The sequence below is a fragment of the Anomalospiza imberbis genome, chromosome 17 (genome assembly GCF_031753505.1).
Source record: "Anomalospiza imberbis isolate Cuckoo-Finch-1a 21T00152 chromosome 17, ASM3175350v1, whole genome shotgun sequence".
NCBI lineage: Eukaryota > Metazoa > Chordata > Aves > Passeriformes > Viduidae > Anomalospiza > Anomalospiza imberbis.
Genome location: NC_089697.1, coordinates 13,465,493 through 13,489,711, shown reverse-complemented (window position 1 = coordinate 13,489,711; position 24,219 = coordinate 13,465,493). Strand labels below are relative to the sequence as shown.

General features: G+C 51.0%; 2 protein-coding genes across 5 annotated transcripts in view; both read right to left on the bottom strand.

The window, feature by feature from the left end:
• ATP9A (ATPase phospholipid transporting 9A (putative)) overlaps positions 1-1,230 on the bottom strand; it is a 47,197-nt gene extending 45,967 nt beyond the window's left edge. For both annotated transcript variants that reach the window (XM_068208084.1, XM_068208085.1), the window contains exon 1: positions 1,046-1,230. In XM_068208084.1, coding sequence (XP_068064185.1) covers positions 1,046-1,113 — 68 coding nt within the window. In that variant the 5' untranslated portion in view covers positions 1,114-1,230. The remainder of the gene's footprint in view (positions 1-1,045) is intronic.
• Positions 1,231-9,605: 8,375 nt separating this feature from the next.
• Positions 9,606-23,933, bottom strand: SALL4 (spalt like transcription factor 4). Of its 3 annotated transcripts, XM_068208066.1 has the most exons (5): positions 23,819-23,933; positions 23,376-23,505; positions 13,754-16,288; positions 12,875-13,182; positions 9,606-11,780 (listed from the first exon to the last, which is right to left on the bottom strand). In XM_068208066.1, exons 2-5 carry the CDS (start codon positions 23,443-23,445, stop codon positions 11,358-11,360), a joined length of 3,336 nt encoding a protein of 1,111 aa, XP_068064167.1. In that variant the 5' UTR covers positions 23,446-23,505; positions 23,819-23,933; the 3' UTR covers positions 9,606-11,357. The 3 variants fall into 3 exon arrangements, with proteins under 3 accessions (XP_068064167.1, XP_068064168.1, XP_068064169.1); XM_068208067.1 differs by lacking the exons at positions 23,376-23,505; positions 23,819-23,933 and adding an exon at positions 22,695-22,821; XM_068208068.1 differs by lacking the exons at positions 23,376-23,505; positions 23,819-23,933 and adding an exon at positions 17,073-17,168.
• Between the last annotated feature and the right edge of the window lie 286 nt (positions 23,934-24,219).

The following is a 24,219-nucleotide window of genomic DNA, read 5'->3' as shown; positions in this document are numbered from 1 at the left end:
AATAAATCTAAAGCTGAATAAACTGTGTACAGCCATGTCAGTTACAGGGCTCTGAACCCAAACTAGCAATCAAAAACATCAACAAGGCAAACGTGTATATTTCCCCTTGCTCTAACAGTGAAGCTTTCTTTCAATATTTTGGTTTATTTTGCTAACATCACTCGCCACATTTAAGAAACTCAGATTCTCCAGGGATGAATGAAATGCTGTGCTAATTGACGGCCAGGTGACTCGGATACCACGTACACCCTGCTGCCTGCAAAGCAACCTGTCTGCACAGTGGTGCGATTTCATAATGGAAGACTGTTGGGAAACCATTTTTCTTCTTTAACTTCCTGCACGGGAATACCGGTACGAACACAGCCATACGTCTCCTTTAGGGCCGCATCGCGTACTCGGGTTATGGCAACATCGCAAACAAGGATATTGTATTGCTGAGCTGATACAGTTAATGGGAGCCGGGCCTTTGTTACACACACCACCGATGGTCCTGCGCTCTTCCCAGCCAAGGCCGGGGCATTCTCCGGCCCCGGCCGTGCGCCACAGCGGGGATGGACCATGACAAGCAGGAGCCGGGCCGGGCCGGGCGGGTGCGGCGGCGGTGACACGGCCGCGGTGACACGGCGGCGGTGACACGGCGGCGGTGACACGGCCGCGGTGACACGGCGGCGGTGACACGGCCGCGGTGACACGGCCGCGGTGACACGGCCGCGGTGACACGGCCCCCGCCCCTCCGGGAGCTGCTGCCCCGCTGTGTCCGCCGCTCCGGCGCTGAAGGCCGGGCCGGGCAGGGCCGCTCCCCGCCGGGGCTGTCCCCGCTCCCGCAGCCCGCCTGCATCCTGCCCTGCGCCGGGCGTGCCGCGGCAATGGCGTCAGGAGCAACCTGTCAGCGCCCGCCTGCCTCCTTCCCATCCTCATCCTCATCCTCATCCTCCTCCTCCTCCTCCTCCCCCCGCCCCGGCTCGGGGGGCCGCCGCCGCCCTGCGCATCCCGAGCGCGGCCCCGCCGCCGCCGCGGGGGTCGCGCCGTCCCCGCCGCCCCTCACCCGCCGCGGTGCTTGCTGTCCATGCGCTTCTTCTGCCGGACCGGCTGCAGCGGGATGTTGTCGGTCATGGCCGCGGCCGCGGGGCGGAGCGGAGCGGAGGATGCTCCGGCTGCCGGCAGCGCCCAGCCCGGCCGCCGCCGTCTGGCGGCACCGCCGAGGGGCCGGCCCGGCGCCGCCGGCTCCCAGCACGCAGGTGCCGCGCCCGCCCCGCCCGCCGGCCCCGCCCCGCCGCTCCGGGCACCGCCGCTCCGGGCCGCCGGTGATGCTTCGCCGGCTCGGCCCCGAGCGCCGGCACCTGGCGGCTCCGCGGGGCCGGCTGGGGTCGGCTGGGGTCGGGTCCGCTCCGCCCCGGACCGGGCAGAGCAGCCCTGCCCCGCCCAGCCACGCCCTGATCTGCCCCGCCCAGCCACGCCCTGATCTGCCCCGCCCTGCCCCGGCCCCGGCCGTCACCTGCCCTGCCCTTCGCCCCGTGCTGCCCTTTCCCCGGCGCCCCCCGCTCGTTTCCCGTTCTCTCCCAGCCTCGGCAGCTCTGCGGCTGAGCGCTCCTGTCCCTGCCGTGCACACCCCGCGTGTGCTCTGCCTCCCGCAGCTGGAGCTCCCCTCCAGCAGCGCACCCCCACCCGCGGCACGGGGCTGGGATCGCTGCTGCTGCTGCTGCTCGCACCCTGCTTGCTCGGTGACCTTCACCCGCTCCTCTCAACGCCCGTTTCTGGATCCAAAGTCAGATGTCCTCTGCAAATCTCGGCACAAATTGCTCCAGCGCTTCTGTTTCTGATTTCAAGCATCGCGTTACACTATGGATTACAGCAGCACAAAACCTGCAACTGTCCTTTAATGTTTTCCCTTACAGTTGAAGCAGAGTCATCCTGACATTTTGCAATGAGGACATTTCAGCAAGACAACGAAGAGTTACACCAATTTCAGGCACCATTACTGAGACTGTTTCGACAGATATTTCCAATGTCATCCTAACTTGGTCTGTCTTGTTACAAAAACTGTTTGTAGGATTGATTTTTAGTCTGTATTTCAATTAAGTTATACCATGTTTTAATTTATTATTTCCCAATCTACTGTTCTTACCCCCTTGTGGAGACAATTGAAGTAGAAACAGAAATCCCTTCTCCCACAAACAGTTTGGCTCACAAAACATATTTGCTCTATTTTTTCTCATATTCTACACCTGATTCTTTTATATGAAAGGATATGATGCTAGAATTCACTGCAAATTATAATTTCATAAAAGGAGCAAGAAGAAGAACCTAAACAGGACCTTGTCACACCATTGCCACAAGCCCGCTGCCCTAATGCTCTACAGGCTGGAATGCCAGTCTGAGCCTCCAGCCTCGACTAAAACAAAACTTATCAAATGCCATTTTTTATTTGCTTTGATGTGAAAGTGGCACTGGATTTCAAAACATCCAACATTCTTTTATGCCCTTGACACCTTTGTACTCAGACAGAACTTACTCCTTTCCATGGAGCAGCTGAAGCTCCTCCAGGTCATTCCTGCCCCTCTCCAACATCCCAGAAGGCGGGAGAAGGAACCACTGACTGCTGTAAGGTGACTGAGTCCCAGAAATCCGAAAGGAGGAGCAAAGGGATGCCCTGCAGCCTGCAGACTCACACAGCATCTGAGGAGCCAGACAAACGCTCAGCTCAAAGCCTCCTTTATGGCACTCTGTTCTTCTGCCTTGTATTGAGACACTTCTGGTTTTCAGTTAGAAAATCACTCTGGAGGGTCTAGACCAGGCTGTAGCCCAATGGACTAAACCCACAGCATTTGCTTTGCTGGAAGGATTCACTTGTGATCTCAGCAGCACTCACAGCAGGTGTGAGCCCTCCTGGTTTCCAAGCCTTTGATTTTCAGTCTCCTGTTGAGAAGGAATGCCCAAGGGAAAACCTCCAGCCTCAGTCTGAGAAGTTAGAATTGTTAAATCAAGTGAAATAAAACTGATTTTGGTTTTTTTTTTTTTTTTTTTTTTCTGATGCCAATGGCTTGTTTGGATGCTCTATTTTTGCAAGCACAGAACATGAGGCTCACAAAGGAGCCCTGCAAGCTCCAGAATTAATACTGAACCACTGCTAATTAAAAGGAGCTGAGATATTTTCCATAATTTTAAATCAGTATCTATATTGTTTTGTTTTGGTTTTTTTTCTCCCAGAACTTTTTTTCCCCCAAGATGATCAAATTAATAACTGAGCAAACAGTTTTATATCCCTTGTTGTGATCCCAGCAAGTGATTTATCTTAGAACCAGAGCTGGGCCACTTGGCCCCCTCTGAGGCTGTCCTGTAGGGAGAGTCCATCAGGCGCTGTCACCGTTCTCACCACTGCACCCCATAAATCCCATTTCAGCCCAGAAATGGTTCATTGGCAAGTCCAAGGCTGAGCCTCATTTTAAACACGAAGGTTGGATGAAGGTAACAGGCTGTGGATTGGGATGATTTAACGCCTTCTCCCTGAGCAGGCAGCACAAGCACACCTGCTTTGCCTGTAGGATTATGTTTTATGGACTGAGTCTCCCATGGTTCAGGCTCCCAGGGACAAGTGGAAGCTGATCCTGGCAAAGCCCAGCCTATGGACACAACTGGCTGCAGGTGCATCTTAATCAAGCCAGAAATTCCTGTGTCCACCAGTCTCTGTCACAGTTTCCCACTGGGTTTGGAAGCCTTTCCTGCCTTCTCTCTTGCCTTTCTCCCCTGCAGCTCCGTGGAGCAGAGCGCTGTCCCCTCCTTGCCCTGCAGCTTTGCCTCCTGCTCTCTGCCCATGACACCAATTCCTCACCCCCATGTGAGGCCTTCAGGGCCCCACCGACCCCCAAATGCACCCAGGTCTCTCAGCCCCACTGATCAAAGAACAGGTAAATAAATTGTATTTTGGGGGTCTGCCCGTACTCCTTCACGGAGCAAGTCCTGGTGCCAGTTTCCCACTCAAACAATGGATGGGTGGTTCTGACAAGGCATTTACAAATTGTACTCATTACCTATTTAGCACAATATGCTATAAATTTTCTTCTATTATAGTTTGCTACTAAATAAATAATTGGGTTTTTTATGCATAGGACTTTTTTTTTCCTGATGAACACAGAGGAACGTCATAATAATTACATCCTGTTTGACTTCTTATAAACTGAAAGATTAATTCAATTATGGAACTACTTTTGGGTTTGTTTACTTTATATTTTTACCCTAACCATAATATCAAAATATAGAGAATCCTGACATCTAAGGAGTTGGCTCAGACTAAGGGTGTATGACTGGTTGAACAAAATGTTTATAATTCCACAAGCAGCCTGAGTTGTACCTTTATTCTTTGTACCTGTTCTTATCTGATTCCATAAGTGCATGTTTTACAAACACCAGGGTGCACCCTCTTTGTCTGGAAGCACAGCCCGTTGCAGATGGTATTTGCAGCTTTGCTCAGGGCTGTGTTTGCAGCTGCCCCGTTTGTAAGGAAGGCAGGAGAAGGGATTTGGTTGCCAAGGGCAAACGGGCAGCACTCGGCTCCTACACTGGGATAATTCCCTGTGCTCTGACTCACTCCCAGTGACAGCAAAGAGGTGGGTTGGGTGCTGTGAAACATCACGGCTCCTCAAGCAGCATGGAAGCAGGCCTGGGCTGTGGCATTCTGTCCCTCAAAGTCAGAGCCTGGGCTGTGGCATTCAGTCCTTCAAAACCAGAGCAAACCTGCCAAAGCTTCCCACTCCCAGCTCGGCTCTGCACATGGAGCCACTCCTGGGAAGGAGAACTGAGAGCCAGGTGATGCCTCAAGTTTTAGGTCTCATATTTTCCACATTCTGTACTGCATTGGTATGTAACTCTGAGCTCCATATGAAGTGTCAGCAGCTCTCCTCACAGCTCAGGCACATAGAACAATCCTTTTCCAGCCCCAGAACCAAGAACACCACTGCAGCTTCAGCCCCAAAAAGTGCAAACAACAGGGAATGGAGGAGAGCAACCTGGGAGGATGGGACTGCTTAACCTGGAGCTGGAATTGGGCAATGAACCCCAATATGGAAATGGACCAAAACTTACAAAAGTGTGAAAACTCGTGACACGCTGTCCATCTTGGGTGTAGCCATGGTTGGGCTCTTGTACTGCCCAAGGTGCATCCTTTGAGGCCTTTTAATAAATTCCTGCTTTATTCCTTAACTGCCCAGGCTCTGTTGCAGGCAACCTCCCAAGGCATCACAGGGAAACACAAGCCCGAGCTGGGACAGCAGAGCACGGGCCATCAGCAGGGTGGGATCGTTGCACAAGTGCCCTCAGCCTCCACGGGATGCATTCATCTTGGAAATTTATCTCTGAGAGGGCTGAGCTCAGACAAGACTACTGCGATTAATTGGGGACTTAAACACTCCCAGATTAGCGGGCACTGTTAACACCTGCAGCTCGGGGCTGCACGGATGGCTTTGATATTATTTTTGCTTTTGACAAGTGGGCGATAGCGGATATCCTTTAAGCCTATATTTAATGAAGCCCTCCATAAATCCATCAACACTTGCTAAGGGAAACTACAATAAAGCTCCCCCTGCCACGGGCTCTGCTATGCAGGGAACATTTGGCATTCTCATAATGAAGTTTCAGAGCAGATACTGCTCTGAGGAAGTGCAGTCTTTGTGTAGGATCTTTTTCTTCCTCGCATAATTACACGTTGTGGATCAAGAAGAAAACAACCCTTTAGCACCTAATTTTTAAAACCATAATAGTCAAACTGTCGTTCAGCTAGGACAGCTGTCAGCTTAAGAAATGAAGAAAGAGAAAAGGCTTTCTAGACAAATACACTCCCACTTGCGTTTTATGTTTGTATTTTGTTAGTTCTTGACATGATCTGGCTATTAGCTGTAGCTGTTCTGTGAATTCTTGGCATATTGTTTTTGTGTTACACCTCCTGTGAGTGTGATTAAAAAAATGTAAGGCTATAAGCTGAAAATATTTGTTACATGTGCAACTTTTATAAAAAGTAAAAAAACAAAAAAGAACATTCCTACATAATGTAGTAGTTATTTTGTCATTTAAGACTGGAAGAATTTAGGGGGAGACAGAAGAATAAGTAATGAAGGAATTTGATGTTTTTCAAATCTGGACTTTGGGACTTGAGAGGGGTGGAGTACTTTTAATACATACAGAGATTTAGGTACCCCGAGGCAGAAAATCACCTGAATGTGTGCTGAACTTTGAGGACCTAAGTAATCAAACTGGTTTCGTGGGAAAGAGAACCAAAACAGTGTGTCAAAAAAAAAAAAAAATTAAAAAGTTATGTTTGGTATTCTGAACATCTAGACTGCATGGAGACAAATTTTTCTAAAACAAACTTTGCCAAGTGGATGGACAGGACTGTGCGGGGCTGTAAAGCCAACCCAGGTAACCTGATTTACAAACCTCCTCTGTCATCACATGCACAGGACTGCAAAGGCAGGGAGTATCTGGGAAGAGAGGGTGAACAGAGGATTTCAGGCCTGATTCTGTATTACTACGCTGAGAACACAGGAGATTTGTCATTCCTTCCCCCATACATTCCTCCTGCATCACCTTCTGTTCACAGCACACCGTGGTTTTACCTGGCCCTCCGATTCCCATGAGTTCATAAACTGAGTGCTTTGACTCAGCTCAGTTTGCTCAGCTTTGTCCCCTTCCTGGAAAGGGTGGCCAGGCCTTGGTGGGGGCTGCCCAGGGAGGTTTGGAGTGCCCATCCCTGCAGGTGTCCCAGGAATTCCTGGAGGTGGCACTCAGAGCTCTGGGCTGGGGACACGATAAATGAATATATATTTATTAGCACTAGATATTGTGAATTTTACTAGATTTGGGGTTTTAGTTTTCTTTAGAGAGACACAGAAATGTTTAGTCATGTCTGGATTTTGCCTAAACCAAGTATGGAAAACAAGGCCCATGATGAGATCCACCTGTTCTCATTCTGACTTGAGACTTCACTTTCTGCACGAAGTAATTGAGTCAGAGAAGTGAATCTGGGGCCTGTGAGATGTGACAATCAGATATGTCAATAAAGAAGTTTAAAAGGAGAGAGATGCTGGCAGAGAGTGGCTGGGAAGTCCAGCACAAAATCACTTATAAACAGGCATTAACAAACAAGCTTTCCAAAAAACCAGCCAGCACCAACAGCAACCAGAATGTTGCCAAGAACACAGCCCCTTGTATGCAATGAACTCAAAGTGCACAAACCAGAAGCGATGATAACAGAAGAGATAGCATGCTAATAGGCTCCAGGAGTGTGTAATTGCTGGTTCTTTCTGTGCCTCTGAGCTGTTTCCTGTCCTGCTGGGGCTGTGCAGCGCCAGGAGCTTTTCTAGGTCAGTGGTGAATGTGAGCTGAAGTCAAACACGTGAGCCCAGCACTGAGCACACCCCGGCCAGCAGGGAGGCAGGGCAAGGGCAGGCAGAGAGGAGCCCTCTGGGCTGAGCACTCAGCACAGAAAAGCACCAAGAAAGCCCCAGCTCTGAGCAGGAACCTCTTGGAATCACACAGAGACCAGGGCAGCTTTCTGTCTCTGCAGGCAGAAATGATCACCCTCCCTGACTCCAGAATACAAACCCTGCAAGGCACCCGCCCCATGGCCTTCAACAGAAAATAAATTGAACATTCATGTCATACTCATCTCTTCCCTGTTGTTCCAGCCCCTCTCTGCCATCCCATCAGTTCAAGCACCTCAGCCAGGTCCTTCCCTCACTGCCAGCTGTGGAAAGGCAAATCAGCCTCGCTGAGCTCAGCCCAGAGATGCTCATCTGCAGTTGTCAAATTCCCGCCTCAAAATTCCCATCGACTTTTTGGGAAGCTTTGAACAGAAAGGGCAGGTTAAAAGAAATCTTTCCTTAGAGGAATATGTGATGCAATACATTAAGGTAAAGCAAATGTACTTACTTACTGTTTAGTTGTTTTGTTTTAAGCAATACAACATTTAAGTTCAAATTTGACATTTTAAGCAAGCCAGATTCTACCTTAGCTCATGCAAATATGCTACTTACACAACAGCAACAGCCTGCAAATCCTCTGAGTGAGGGGCAAAGTAGGCAATAAGAAACAGCAGCAAGAAAGTCCTCCAGGCAAGAGCAGAGGCCAATGACCAGAGACAGTGCACATACTCTGCTCTCACACCACTGCAGCTGCATCAGCACGGTAAACTGGCTCCTGATTCACATCAGCCAAGGCCACAAGACAATCAGCTGTCTCTTTTAGTTGTTGAGATGCAACTGTAGCTGTTACCGTAAGCTGGGCACACTTGCCACTGCGGGCAGTTCCAGCACACTGACTCTCCCACGGCGTTGGTTCAGCTCTCACTCCTGGGAGGGCAGCAATCCCCACCCTGCTTGCTCTGCAAACTCTCCCCTGCAGCAGGAACATCCCTGTGGCCCAGCCCCTGCTGTGGGGACAGGCTCAGATAGGTCCTACCTGTTACCCAGGTGTTGTGGGGAGATCCAGGACTTGGTGGCTCAGCCAGGGCTCTCACCCTGCTCCAGCCTGGAGCTGCCTTGTCACCAGGCTGTCGCAGCTCGGGGCACAGCCCGCGCCTGACACCGTGGCCTGGAGAGCAAAGCCCTGCAGTGCCCCGGGCCAGGTCACAGCGTTTGGGCTCTGCCAAGGCAGGCACGGCCCAGCCTGACCCCACTGCCCATCACACCTGCCTGCCTCAGCCTCGTGCTGTCCTGCTCTGCCAGCACGCTCCTCGCTGTTTAATTCCAGAGCAGCACTCAGGCGGTCTGAAACTCCTTCCCTCCTCACCTCCCCTCACTGTCCAGCCTGCTGGACGGTACACCTGAAGGCAGCAGAGGAGTCAATATGGAATTATACTGCTATGGATGGGAACGAAGAGGCAGTCAGAGCCCCACAGCTTGGCCAGAAATCCAACCCACCACTGGAAGGGACAAGAGGTTCCTGGACCTCAGACTTGCCCTGCCCTCCCTACACCTTCCTTGAGAGCTTGGGGGCAGAGATAAGAAAACAAGTGTTTGCTTTCTGCCTGTCTTTGTACCCAAGGACTGAGCAAGGAGCAGCACAATCAGGCAGCTCTGATGTTGGAAAGGTGCACCTTTAGGGTTCCCTGGTTCTGCACCCCTTCCCTCCTCTGTTACGTCCCAAAGGCAAAATACATTTGTTGGATGATGTTGCCAGAATCAGGATCTCAAGCACTTTTCCATTTTATCAGGGCTGTTCTCAGAACTGTTTTTCTTTGCTCTTTAGGGGCAGTTATTTATCCCTTTTCTGTGCAGCAAGCATCTTCAGGCACGGGCAATTTGACAACTTAATATTCTTTTTCCCTTTGTAGGATGATCACAGTACAAAAATGATTGCACATACTCCTGTCATTCTATTCTAGTGTGGAAATCAACATCCCTGGCACATCCCAACCCCTGCACCAAACCCAGCTGTTCCTGAGGAATAGATCTCCAACTCCTCCACGGCTTCCTAGCTCCTGTTGCTCTAAGTAATGAACTAAAGCCTAACTAGCTCCTGGATTTCAAGTCCCTGGAGGGAAGCAGCATGCTGCCTCCTGAACTCACTCTTCAGCAGACAAAAAGCTTTTTGCCAGAAAAATGTTCAGCACCAAGTGTGAAAAAGCCATCCCAAAATTTATTCTCAAAAATGTCAACAGAAACGCATCAGTAGATACTCAAAACTACAGAGCTCTTAGAAGTCATACATTCACAATGTAGAAATGTGACAGTTGGGATGCCTTTTGCGTGGTCTATGTAACAATATCCATTTTACAGTGTAAACAGGTACTGGTATGTTCTTACCCACAAGTCCAGCAGGAAAGGCACAACTCGGCATACAGAGATCATAAGCAAGAATCAGGTGCAACAACATCACACAAACTTTTGGTAAATCTGCATTTTTGGGGCCTTCCACAAGAGACTGGACTTGAAGATTTCCTGCAGTCAACAGCCAGGTTTCTTTCCTTCCTTCAGTCCTTCCACACCAAATGCTCCCTTTGCAGCCTGGTTCAGATCCCATTCCGCATCCAGTTCCAGCAGGCGTTCGAGGAATAGTGAAAGGTCAGTCCAGCAACTCCTCAGGTGCTTCCACTAATAATACAACAGGTTTTGGTTTCACATAGTGCATGGAAGCATCTGCTCAAATCTCAGTCATTACAGTGGTCATTATTAGTAAAAATAGACACTACAACTACAAAAGGAAAAAAATGAGGTAGATAACTTAGAATCCAGATGACTATCCCAGCAACCTTCATACAACACACATGGATCATTAATTACCATTTTGGTGGAATGCAAGCTCACAGACCACCAAAAAAAACTTAATGACCACAGTAGGAATGCCATCCAAAAACCCACAACATTTAACCTAAGCATGAATACTTCATATTTAAATACAGGTTTACACAGACTGATCTCCTAAATTACCCAAACGAAAAAAAAAAAAAAAAATAAAAACAAAGTCTCTTGCTAAGGAAACCAGTTCCCATGGCAAATTGCAACAGTCACTTGAGATTCCTTGCAGAGCTTTCAGACCTGACTTCCCAAGGCAAGTCTTCCCTTTCAAGAGGAAACAACAACAACAAAAAGAAGTATATACATACCCACCCATGCTTGTTTGGGGCTCTTGGTATTGAAATAAAACATCTAGGAAAAACTGCACATCTTTGGAAGCAGGAATTTTGGCACTATACTTGAAGGACTGTCCTAGTAGTAGTATTAAATAAGCAGCAGTCAACAACACAAAGAATTAATTACTTAGGAGCAGTGACTAAAGAAAAAACAGCAACTTGCTTTTCATAGAACTTCTGAGGCAAAAAACCAAAGGAATTAAAAAAAAAAAACTTTGTAGTTTTTATAGCAATTATTAAGAAAAAGTACATTCAGAAACCACACAGAGCCAAAAATCCAAACAGAAAAATTCTAAGAGGGTGGCAGACATTCTAGGATATTTACCCGCATCAATAGTTTCCATTTCTCATCAGTAAATAGAAGCTTTTCCATCAACAGTAGGTTGTTTCCACTCTATTCAAAACCCCCATTATCACTCTAAACAAAGAGGTAAATATTCTAACCTTTGGAATTTCAAGTTGTAGAAACTTCTGTAAGGCTTGTACACATTAAAGTCACACGTAAGAACTACTTTGCAAGACCCGCATCTTTCCAAATAGAAGGAAATCCTATTCTTTATTAATTACTATTTGCAAAGCAACGTCATGATTGTACTCTGGGCAACTCTTACAAAGACAACCATAAAATCATTTGCACGTCAATAGGAAAATAGGAGGCCGAAGTGGAATCTCTTAAAAATATATGTTTGTGTCTATATATATTTGTTCTTTCTGTAGGTCTACTCCTCTCGAGTCTTTAGCTAACGGCGATTTTGTTCTCCTCCAGGAAGAGGGGGAACTGGTGTTTTGGCACACTGTCTGCAGCAGCGCCGCCCGCCTTCTCCGCGTCAGAGGCGGCGCCAGCCTGGCCCGGGTCCACCTTGGAGGCCGGGGCAGAGTTCATGGGCGAGCCCCCGGCCATGGGCACGGGCAGGGCGGGCAGGGCCCCGCTCTGGATCACCGAGATCTCGTTGGTCTTCACGGCCAGCCCGTTGCTGAGCACGGCCGCGTACTGGTTCCACACGGCGGGGTCGATGCTCACCGAGGGCGCCACCATCTCCTTGGGGAACATCTCCGACACCTTCTTGGGGTCGTTGCCCAGCAGGGCCATGGGGTTATCGATGGACAGCCGCCTGCCCCGCCTGGCCGAGTTGTTCCACATGTGGGTTCCTACATGGACCTTCCGGAGAGGGGGGGAAGCAAAGAGAATCGTTAACCCTGCAGCTCTTCCGTGCCAGACCCAAATTCTACTTTGCTTGCAGCCAAGTAGCCCAAAGAAGTCAGGCTTCTTTGCATTGAAAGAACTGAATGCTCTGTTTGCATTCAGGTAAATATTAAGTTGGGTGGTTCTTGTCAGAGCTCCCTTCCTGGCACGTGTTAAGACACAGTCATTCACTGCCTGACATCACCGTGGCTCTCTGGAGTCGGCTGCTAGAGGGCTTAGAGGACTGTGTTTTACACTTGGAATAAGTGCTGCTGGCAAAGACACCCTCTCTGCTCCAAAACAGAAACCACATTATCTGCTGCAGACAGACCATAATGAAAAAAATACTGGGTAATGCAAAAAAAAAACCCCACTAAGTAATTTGGCAGAGAGGTTCATTTAAGCTGAAATCTTCCACACCACATTCTGCTGATGCTTCCAGCAAGGCACTGCTCACACACTGCAGAGTATTTTCTCTCCCCATCAGCATTTATGCAAGAGGTCTGAAGAGCCTGAAGAGGTTCTCACAGGGAGGGAAAAGCCTCTGTGCAAGTGAGGGAGCTGAATCCCTCATGGGGCAAATGGATTCATCTGGCAAAGGGACAGACTCACAGCACTTCTTCAGCGTGTGCTTAGCCACAATCCCCAAGCACTTTGTGCCATCTCAGGATTATCCTAGTTTATCCCTTCTCATCTCACAAAATTTCAAGCAGCGCAGTGTAATGCATTTACTCAGCAGGCAGCATTTTGTAGCAGTCTATGGAATGCTTATGTCTTGACACATCCAAATCCAAATTAAAAAAGAAAGCAATCTGCTTAGTGAGTGCTAAGCCTCCCCTTCCATCCCAAAAGGAAAGTCAAGGACAGCAGCAAAGACCTGTGGGTGATCTCAGCAGCACACAAAAAACTGTGTGGAGAAACTCGGGAAGGAGACAAGGGTCAAAAGTAAGTATTTGAGGAACTAAAAGAAAATCAGTGCTGTCTCAGAGGCAGGTCAAATATTAGAAACAGCCTTTCCATCTCTAGTCTTAGTTCCACAGACCAAGGAGATGACAACAGACAGGACCCACCTTCAGGTTTCCTTTGGTGGTGAAGGCTCTCCCACAGATGGTGCAGGCAAAGGGCTTCTCCCCGGTGTGAGTGCGCTCGTGGATCTGCAGGGCGCTGGCAGAGGAGAAGTTCTTCCCACAGGTAGTGCAGATGTGCTGTTTGGCAGGACGGCAGAACTTGGGGCGCGGCACCAGGAGAGGGGCGACCCCAGGGGACAGAGCTGGAGGGCCAATGAAGTGGCCAGTGCTGAGGGGACGATCGCTGGGCAGCTCCATTTTTATCAGGGCTGGTGGGGCTCTGACAAAAGCAGCTGGGATACTGCTTCGACCTGGAAAGAAAGCAAAGGTGATGCTTATCCCAGCCTAATTCTGCTTCCCAGCTTAAGCCTGGCTGAGACTCGAAGCCCTGCTTTTGAAGCTGTATGTGCCTGAAGAGCACATCTGCAGAGGCCACCACACTTCCTAGGATACCCCAAAACTAATCAGTTCATTCCTGGTGAGCTTGATGGTGAGCTTGAAATAGAAAGTCTTTCAGGTCAAATTTAGATGAACCTTAACACCTCAATGCTAAAGAGCCTGAAAATCCCACAATCTATTTAAGGGTTTCCACGTCACACTCAGCAGTTTTCCCTTAAAACCCAAATGTGTATTTTTAAAGAACTATAAGGACATGTCAAGTGAGCCCATGAAAGACACAGAGGGCACAGTCTACATTAATTTTAAGGAGATAACAGCAGTTAAGCCTTTGAATTTTGGGCCTGACTTAGTCAGGAAAACTTTACAGAGCCTATGCCCTTATCCAAACAGAGCAGGAAGAGGGGAAAGCTGCGGAAGTTTTGTTTTAGGACAGATTTCCTACTGCCCCACCCCAAATCCCTGCCAGCATTTTGCCTTACTCACCATATTCCCCATTTGCAAAGTGTAGCCCAGGCTCTTCCTTAATGACCTTCCGACCAATATTGCCGTACGTTAAATCCAAAGCGCCGACAACCCCTTCCACTTCTGCAGGAGCATTCTCAGGACCCTCTGATTTACTCCCCGTGCCTGCATCCTCCTGGTTGTTGAAGGCAGGTGACTTTGACCTGACGCTCTCAGCCTGGCTGTTGGCGGGGGATAGCGCCTGCAGTGACGCGGCCTCGGAGGCGGCGGGGCTCCTGCCGTTCTGGTAGTCGGCGTCGCCCGCCACCGAGGACGAGTCGTTGGTCATGCCATCGCTCTCTGCCGAGCCGTTGTCACTGGACTTCAGACTGCTCTGCCGCTGCAAGCTCAGAGAGGAGGCCACAATCTTCATCTGGTTCTCCAGTGCTGCAACCCCGGAGAAGGCGGCGGCCGCGGCGGGCGACTCTGATTGTGCATCATACGGAGTAGGAGGCTTGGAAGAACTCCTGGGGCCATCCTGAGAGTCCACGTCGTCTTCCATGTCAATGCTTTCCACCACCTCCTCTGGGCGACCGATGTCTCCGTTCTTCTCAGGCACGGCAGGATCCACCTCGGCGCTGTCGCAGGGGGGCTCTGGCATCGGGGTGTTGGGGATCTGCCCGCCCATGTGCATGCGGATGTGCTGCTGCAGCACCACGGCATTTGTAAACTTCTTCTGGCAAATCGGGCACGAATGCTGCATCTTCAAGGGGGTATTGGCCCGGTGGACGCCATAGTGGGTTTTAAGGTTCCCTTTAGTGGAGAAGGCACGGCCGCAGATCTTACACTTGAACGGCCTCTCCCCGGTGTGGGTGCGGTAATGCATTTTCAGCGAGCTCTGGCAGCTCAGCACTCTGTGACAGATCAGGCACTCGTTGGGGTCAGCAGTGGATTTGTCGATATTTTCAACCAGCTGCTGGAGCTTTGATGTCTCTGAGCCTTGCTCATTTGACCCACCTACGTGGAAGATGCTCACGCTGCAGGCAGCTTGTGGTGAGCTCAAGCTCTGCTCCGTTCCTGACTCGTGACCGACCGCCCCCGACGAGGAGGAGCCACCCTCGCTTTCGGGAGAGGGCCTTGACTGCAGCTCACTTGAGAACGTACCAGGCAGAGCCTCCTTGATGCCTGCCAGGCTGGAGATGGTCTGAGGTGCACCGGTGGCCGCAGAGGTAGGCAGAGTTGTTAGGAGAGGTTTGCTGTCCACAATCAGGTTGGACTCATCCAGTGGCACAGACATCCCGTACGGGATTCCAGTGCTGGTAGGAACATTGTCCAGGTGCTCAGGAACTGGGTAAGGATTCATCTTTATGTGGGGGTACTTGTCCTTGTGACGCTGAAAATGCACTTTGAGGTTTCCTTTGGTCGTGAAGCGGTTCCCACAGATGTTACATTTATAGGGTCTTTCCCCGGTGTGGGAGCGGAGGTGGATCTGCAGGGCACTGTCGTTGCCAAAGACCTTCCCACAGAATTTACACTTGTGTTTGAAGAACGGCTCCTCTGCGTTCGGTTTGCTTTCAGACACGCTGATGTTGGGGGGCTTCCCCTTGCCCTTCTTTGAGGAATCCATCACAGACGACACGGCCGAAAGCGGGTTCTGGAAGATGACCGAGCCGGAGGACTGAGGTAGCAAAGGATTTGGGAACTGAGAGATGGAGCCGGGGAGGCCTCGGCTCCCCTCTGGCTTCAGGGGGAAGGAGGAGGAGAGCCCAGCAGCCAGCGAGCTGGCGGCTGCAATGCCAGTGTTAGAATGAGGTAGTTTTCCTTGCTTCAAGGATTCCAGCGATAGGCTCTGGCTCCCAGCTTTCTGTCCGATTAAAGCCACGGCAGCCGAGAGCTGCTGGGACATGTGGGCACCCAGAGCTTTGAGCGGGTCAGTAGCAGCTGCTATGGAGGGGTGCAGGGCGTGGGGAGCCATCATGGCAATCTGGATGCGGATCTGCTCCGTCAGCTGGATCTGCTGGAGCTGCTGCTGCTGCAAGCACACGAGCTGCTCCAGGATCATGGGGATGGCGTTGAACCCGGCTGCCGAGGAGGAGATGGCGTCGGACGTCCGCTGGTTCACGGCCACCTTAGTGCCACGGATGGTCTGCAAAGTCACGTTAGTGTTTGGTACTTTGGGTTTTGGTAGATAGCTTAGGCCGGGGGCCGCAGGCGTGAGGGGGGGCTCTATTTTAAGGTACATTCCTCCTACCGGTTCAGCGTCCATTTTTCCTTCTCTCTTTTCCACAGAGCCAGTGCAGCCCTTGGCCTGAATGTCCTTGCGTGTCCTGCCATCCGTCCGGTCGCTTGGGAAGGTCCCCAGAGGAGCCTCGGAGAAGCTCTCAGGGGGGACTGCTCCCTCACCGTCACTCATGATTAGAACAGGCGGATTTTTAGTGCAATTTTTCTTATGCTCAAGGAATTCAGAGAGAACAAAGAATTCTGCACAGCATTTCTCACAGATTTTGGTTTCCTCCGTGCGGCACCTTTTGGAACTCATTTCACCATCTCTATCACCTGGGACGTCTTGTGGACTCCCTTAAAATAAAAGAAAGTCACATTGTTAATTGCTAGAGTTAGACCAAGCATTCACTATTAAGATCACTGACTCCACACAAGACACTGGAATCAAGTTTGCAGATCAATCTGAAGTTCTGCTCTTTGTTTTGATGCAAATTCCTTCACAACCCCAAATAAATCTACATCTCAGTTCAGTTTACAAGAAAAAAAAACATATTTTAAAAGGACTCTCACAAGGCTCAATGAAAAGGGATTTGGAAAAAATCTCTTTTCATACAGGTAAAAATCCCCTGGAACAGTTCTGCAAGGCAGCACCTGCAACACAGCACTGAAAGGAACACCAGGACAGAGGAGGTATTTAAACACCGAGCAAAACACCACACATGAGTTATCTGTTACCACGTTTGCACTTCAGGTTCTAATTCTTTGTTAACCATCTCTCAGAAATTCATACAAGATCGCTGACACAGGAATTTGGAGCAATTCTTACTGTACCAATCTAAACGACTTTTGCTCTAACATAATGAAAATAATTACAAGCCAAGAGGGCTGACAACAGCAAAGCAAGGCCAGTATTAGCTCTAAAACCCTTTGAAAGCCAACACACCCCTAATAATAATCTCTACATGAACACAGTAGCAAAGACATTATTAAATTCCGGAACTTGATACTCGAGTATGCGCCTCCATCGATACTTATGATTATTAAAAATATAATACAAGTAACAAGTCCTGCTCGAAAAACTACACCAAGGCATTTCCGACCTCGCAGGAGGCCTCCTCCAGCTGTACCCACAACTCACCCACTTCTGGGAAGGGGCAGGGAAAGCCAACCTGGGTCTACGTCCACTCCTGCCCTTCCACCACCAGCACACCACAGCTCGGACTGAGCAGAATTTGCACGTGGATTAAAAACAAACAAACAAATAAAAAAAAAACCACAAAAAAAAAATCGGGCAAATATCTGCAGTGCAAGAGGTTAAGAGAAATTATAACCAAAACAGGATGTTTTTGCTCAGCCTTGCCATCCTTCAAACAACAAGCTCCCAGCCCGCTGCAGGCAGGCCAGAGCTCAGGGCAGGAGTGCTCAGGAGGGAAAACCTCCCAGAGAGGGGCAGGCAGAAAGGGCTCAGGCAGGACTCCAGCCCCCATGGGCTGAGACATCCTGGAGCTCACAGCATCTGCTCTAACTTGGTGGGTGCCAATGGTGCAGTGAGTTCTGGGCAAGGGTGTCACCCCTCTGTCCTGCCCAGACCTCCTGGCTCCAGTCCCGGGTCCCCCGCGCCCCCGGGATGGGAGGAGGTGAAGCTCAGGAGCTTCTGGTGGCTTTGGTTTGTGCAAGGTGTGGCCAAACCACCCCCGGGTGTGTCCTGAACGTGGAGGGGACCATGTCCAGGTGACAACTCGAGCACGTTACCCTGCTTGAGAGGGTGTAAAACCGCTCTGAGGGAGGATATTGCAAACTCTGCCATTTCTTACCTCAACAAGGGAACTGTGTGCGCTCACCAAAGCAAACTTCAACCGTTTAATGTTGTGTGGCATGAAGAGCATGTGAAAGTTTACTTTTAAAAATAAACATTTGATCAACAACAAAAATTCACAAGTATCAGAGGCCTGCTCTGCTGTGATCTGCAGAGCAAAAAATCCAAATCTGCACAAGTCCTTGAACGGGGAGGGAGTTCTCAGCACAGCTACGATCAAAAATGTTTGGATGCCTCCCATTTAAACAGGGAAAATTAAACACTTCCCCTTCAGCCCAAACAACTCCTGTAAGTGAAAGAAACAAGAATGGCAGCACACATTTCCCATCCCAGGTATCATTAAAGTGATGTCTCTAAAGCTGATTTAACTCTAAAAACACACAGAGAAGACCAGCCTGCAGACAAGTACAACTACTACACAATTCAGAACCCGGTCAACAGAGTCAACCAGGATCAAGAACAGATTATTTTAAACCCGTTTTGAAAGAGTCTGAGCAGATATACTTGGAAAAAAGGTATCTAGATTAAAAAAAAGACAAACTTCCAGAACTACTCTACACTGACTTGAGAGGTCTTTGACTTTCCTATTTCATGGAATACACTAAAACATGAAAACCTCTTTTCCACGTCTAAGTGTTTGGGGCTTTCCCAGTCCCATCTCCCAGGCAGAACGAGACTGTTTTCATGTCACAAAATATTAAAAAATAACCTCAGCTTTTACTTTTTCCAGTGGCACAGAAGTGTCTGCACCAAACACTGTTGCCCACCCCTAAGGAGCTATTCCAGGATAATGTCTAGACAAGTCCTCAAACTTTAACTGCTTCAAAGCATCCGATCATTTATCTCCTTTCCCTTGATAATACTTCTTATTTTTCTACTTCTGTGCTGATAAGATCACACTGAATTCAATGCCCCTTTCCCAATCTCCAGCACAGCCCACGCTCCTGGATTTTCATAATTCTGAGGAGCTCTGGTAACTTTCCTGGTTCTAAGCAGCAGCTGCCATCTCAGAGAAAGAGACTCCAGTCCACTCAAGGTCCCTGTGCTGGGCAGCAGAGGTTGGCAGCCCTGCCCTGTCACATATTTTCGTGTCCCTGAAGCATCAGCTTGACTCTGAATAAATTCAATTCAGAGCTTGAAATGACTTGCTGTGTGACAAATAGAGAAGTTATGCATTATTTTCCCTTTTACCTTAAATAAAGGGTTTTAGATAAATTCACAAGCAGGACCGCTGGGTTATTTTACAGTAGCTGGAATAACAAAGTAGCAATTGACTGTTTCTGTAAAAAAACCCAACAGCTTCTGTGAAAATCATCGTGATCTGTAACTACCTCCTCTCAGAGCGCCTCAGCTGCCCCGAGCCCAGCAGTGAAACGAAAGAACGGCCTGAACTCGGGGCTGCCCATGCCAGGAGGGCAGCTCTGCCCACCGACTGGCCGAGGATTTACCCAGCACTGCCCTGCCAGGCAATGCCCCCGCACTTCGCTTAACCCTCTCCAAAGGCTTCCCAGGGACAGGACTTCTACTGTGGTTTTTTTATCTCCCCACCCCCGAATTTCAGGAATGTTATCTCTCAGCATCTAGTTATCCAATAAGTTAGAAGAATGCAGTAAACCCAGCAGGGGGGTTAGATTGAATCACTGGCAAATGGATGGATAAAATCCACTATTGTGTAGGACAAGGCGGTCATCGACAAGGAAGGCTGATAAAATCCACACCGCTCGATTTTTTTTTTTTTTTTAAGGAAAACAGTAAAAGGAGTGAAGTAAATCTGGTTTGATGTGATTTCAACAAGGGTGCTGCTGGCCTATCACTCATCTAAGCCATTAGTGACTTTTTTTATCAACCTTATTCCACTTGAATTGGGGTGAAACAGAACTCAAGCTTTCCCACCCACTTTTTTAAATCAAGAGTTTTAATACCTTTGGTGGGCTTACTTTCCCCACAGCCTACATTTGATCAACTACTTTTACTTTAAGGTTAACAAAAACCATGCACTTCCCCGGTTTAAATTAACTCACGAAGGATTGATTACCAACCCTCCACTCCTGACACGAACCCTCTGCCATCAGCTCGCTGTCGCTCTCAGGGTCGCGCTCCCCTGATGCTTTTCTCCTTCTCCAAAGGGAGGGGACTCCCAAAAGCTCTAAACTGCCCCAAATCGCCCTTCTCCCACTATCAAACACCATTTAGCGCACTTTAACTGAGACAAAATCACTTTCTTAAGTAAAACGCACGACTGACAACTTACAGGGATATTCCAAAGGCCTTGACGCTTTCTACGCTGAATTCATCAGCTGCGTTTTTCTACCCAAGAACGAGGCAGAAACGCGTTACACCCACAATCAGTATTTCACGGGCTTACAGGCTCTCTCTCAAGACTTTAATCATTTTATTATCTACTTGCTAATTCACCCTTTGGCCTACCCACAACTTCAAGCGAGATATTCAGCCAAAGACAGAACAAACCACAGCGCTTGTGAAGGGCTAAACAAGGGCTACAAGGCGCGGGGAAAGCGGGGCGCGGAGGCGCTGGGCCCCGAGGGCGCAGCCCCGCTCCGGCCGGGCTCGGAGCCCCCCGGGCGCGCCGCCCGGAGCTGCCGGGGCCGGTCGGTGGAGGGCACTCACGGCCCGCGCTCCGGCCCCGCCGGGCCACCGACACCCCGGGCGGGGCCACCGCCACCCGGCACCCACCTGAGCCGACAGCCTGCCCCGCACCCCGATCTACAGCCACGGGGGTCGCTCCAGCTGGCTGCGAGCCCGCGGCCCCCCGAGCCCCCCGCCCCGCCCGGCCCTACCTGCCCGGCCCGGACCACACTTAAACACTCGCACGGTGTTTAGGAGCGAGCTAAACGGCACAAACCCCGCTGCCAAGGTCAATTGCATGAGAGTCCTAATTGTGAGCCTGACATCAACTTACCACCCACAGCAAGCAGGAGGAGGCAAAGGTTAGAGCAGCAGCTCTGTCAAAACGTCACATGCCGCCGAGCGCGGCGAAAGGGCTCCATCCCTGCTACGAATATAATGTTTCACTTACGTAAAAGGAAAAGCAAGCCGGGCATCGCCCCCCTCCGCCCCTCGGCACCCTCTCCCCCTTCCCAGGGCTGCGGCACCCCGGGCTCGGCGGGGATGCTCCCGCACCCCGGGGCTCCCGGCCATCCCCGCCAGCAGCTTCGGGACACCGAAACAAACCTAAGAGCAACCACCACAAAACTTGGGCTTTCCTTGTTCAACCTCTCCTCGTCCAACATCCCTCTCCAGTTCTACAGAGCTCGGCACACGAATCGGAGATATAATTGAAGCAAAGCTACGCTAATTTTACCCTAAGGAAAAAAAAAAAAAAAGTTGCAGTTTGATACTGTATTTTTAAGAATGAATCCGATTTTTAATGGCAGCAATCCAGCACAATAGGCATTTTCAAGCCCTTTGTGGAAATGCTAATTTTCAGTATGTAGCATTATTCCCCTGTGACCACCTGCTGATTTTTTGACCTGTTAATGGATCCCCAGGTTCGCGGGACACTTTAACCCGCTGCATTGTTCACAGAGGTGGGTCCCAAATCGCTTTGCGAAAAAAGGGAACACTTGCAAAAAAGGAGATAAGGGCTTGATTTTATTATTACGAGTATGTGTATATCCTCGCTAATGCCCCAGACAAATCCCTGCGGAATTTCGACTTTGTTATGCAACTTCATCACTTATTATTTACGGGCACACCTGGAGCGGGGAATATCAAGACTTGTTTGGGAGATTGGTGGGCGGTCGCAGCCGCAGCCTCGAGTTGCATTTCGGAGAGCGGAGATCCCGCACGGGGGGGGACTCGGTGCGGGACCCGCCCCGACCCCCCAAATCCACGGCAGCCCACGAGCAGCAAGAGAATCCCCCCGGGCGGCGCCACAGCTTCCCCAGGTCCGCCGGCCTGGGCGGCCGCCAAGGGCTCCCGGAGGGATTTCGCCCAGGGTTTGGTTGTTAAAATTGAGAACGGGAGGGGGAGAAAAAAAAGCCCGAACAACAATAACAAAAAAGCAGCTGGCCATTGCCCCGGAGAGCGCGGTGTGGAGCGATCCTCCCTCCCTCCCGCACGCCTCCCCCGCCCCAGCGGCCGCATCAGGAGTGATTAACCCTTTTGTTTCAGCGCGGGGCCGGAGGTGCCTTTCCAGCAGCGGGCAGAGATTTACATGTGGAAACATCACCTCCATCCCCCAACCTAACCATATGCACAAAGGAAAACAGTCATGCATTAAACATGGGATTTATTGCCTTCTGGCCAGCATGCTGTTTCTTAAGTCACCATTAACCGGACCCAACAATTGCACATTTCGACTCAAAGAAGAGAAGGGGGAGGAGGGAAAAAAAAAAAAATTAAAGAGCCCGAACCTCCTGCGGGCTGGGAATAAGCAGCTCCCGTAACGTGCATGGGTTTTGATCAGTTCTAGGTATGGAAACAAAACCAGTCCCAAAAGCAAGCAAAGATCCCAAAGAAAGTTCTTGGGGGGCACACGGAAACATTTGGGTACGAGAACCGCAACAACTCCGAACAAACGCTCCCAGGTCGGGCGGGGCGCGCCCTCCTCCTGCCGCATTCCGCCCGGGAGCGGGACGGGCACCGCGGGAGCGTCCCGAGCTCCGCACCGAGCGCGGCGATAGCGGGGGAAGAGCCCGCGGCGGGGCCGGGGAGCCGCCGGCCCCGCAGCCCGGCTCGGGAAGATGCTGCTCCGGCAGCCCGGCCCCGCTCCCGTGGGGCCGCCAGCGAGTGCCCCCTGCCCTTCCCCTGCACGCCCACCCCACCGGCAGCTCCCGGCCGATTTTAGCCAGAATTTCTGCTTTTCCCGTAGCGCGGCCCAGCAATGCGAGCTCCCCGAAAATGGGGAGAGCCGATCCGCGGTGGCGAGTCCCCCACGCCGCCCAAATACAAAGCGCTCGCGCGCACCCCACATTAGCTCACCGGAGTTATTTTAGGAAGTCGGAAATCAAAGATGGCTGGAGGTCAAGCTACAAAAGGTCCAGGGCGATTGTGATCTCCAACAAAAATAGTCCGAGCGTGGAGGTTTTTCCCCCCGTTGTTTTTTGGTTTGGTTTTTTTTTTTTTTTTTTTTTTTTTTTTTGTGAGCCCCACAAAAATTCTCATCTAACTCCCAACAAAGTGCTAAGCACACCGAGGAAACCCAGCCCGAGCCATTTCTTAGCCCTCCGAAGTTCTCTGTAATTTCCCCCTCTGCTCCCCCACCCCTTTACCCCCATCCCCCCAATTCCCTCCGCCTCGGGGAGGCTTTGGGGTTCCCCTCCCACGCGGCCGCGGCCCCACGCGGGACCCGGCGGAGGCTCCGCGGGCGCGGGGGGCAGCGTGCGGAGCATTGCGGGGCAGCGCTGCGCTCCGCAGCCGCCCAAAGCCGAACCGCCCCCGAAAATAATGAGGAGCCCGTGCCTCGCTCAGCCCCGCGGGGCAGTTCGGCCCCCCAAAAAACCTGGGGCGAGGCGAGGGTCGGCTCCCGGCGGAGCGCACGGGGGGTGAAGCACGAGGGTGGAAAAAAAAGCCCCCCGGGAAGCGCCCCTCGCTCCCCGCCGCCGCCTCCGCGCATCAGCCGCGCCGGGACCCGCGGCCGCTCCGCGCCCCCTCTGCGCTCACCACTTGCAGCATCTGGGGGCTGCTCCTCGGAGTTGATGTGCTGGGGCTTCGCCTGCTTCCGTCGCGACATGGTGCACCAGCATCGGGAGCATGCAATAGTAGCAATTATTTTCCTCTTCACAACAAATTCCTAGAGTTGGGAAATTTGGGCGGAATGCGCATGTCAGAGTAATTATTATTATCAATAATGCATTGCGATTTATCATGGGTCCCTGACGGCTGATTGGCCTGAGTCCAAGGGCTCACAGATTATTCAAATCAGCCCCATTGATCCGCGCAGCGGGGCACGCTGGGCCATGTAGTCCCCGCGCCCGGCCCGCCCCGGCGGGCGACAAAGGCGTGAGCCCCGCGGGGCCGGGGCAGCCCCGGGCCGCCCCCCGGTAAACAAACAACCGGCAGCGCGGCTCTCAGCCTGCACACGGACAATACCTCTGTTGTCTCACCTGCGCGTTTTATATCGTGCTTTAAAGGGTTTTCCCCCCCTTCCTCCCCTAAAGCAAGCAGCAGCCCGGGACAATGCTCATTCTTCCCTTTGTCGCTCGAGAAGGTGGCAAAGGGAAGAGCCCCGAGAGCCGGAGGGGCGAGCGCGGGGTCTCGCGGCGGGGCGGGCGACTGGAGGGGCTTTAAAAGCGGATGCAGACAGAGCGTAATTAGACTGGTTTGCTTCAGCTGTTTGAGGACTCTTTTTAAAGAGTCTCGCTTTCTGGGAAGCAGGCGAAGCTGAGCCAGTAGTATTTTTAACAGCGAGTAAAACGTGAGGCACGTGAAGGCTCGTGTGAAAAAGCTGAAGCAGCAGCGCTTTGAGAGTGTTTTCCCACACTAAGTTGGCTGCGTTAATACCGAG

Coding starts and splice junctions, on each gene's coding strand:
- SALL4 (XM_068208066.1), bottom strand. CDS start 23,445: ATGTCGCGACGGAAGCAGGCGAAGCCCCAGCACATCAACTCCGAGGAG. Junction 16,289..23,375: donor GCCCCCAGATGCTGCAAGTG/GTGAGCGCAGAG, acceptor TTTTATTTTAAG/GGAGTCCACAAGACGTCCCA. Junction 11,781..12,874: donor CCACCAAAGGAAACCTGAAG/GTGGGTCCTGTC, acceptor CCTCTCCGGAAG/GTCCATGTAGGAACCCACAT.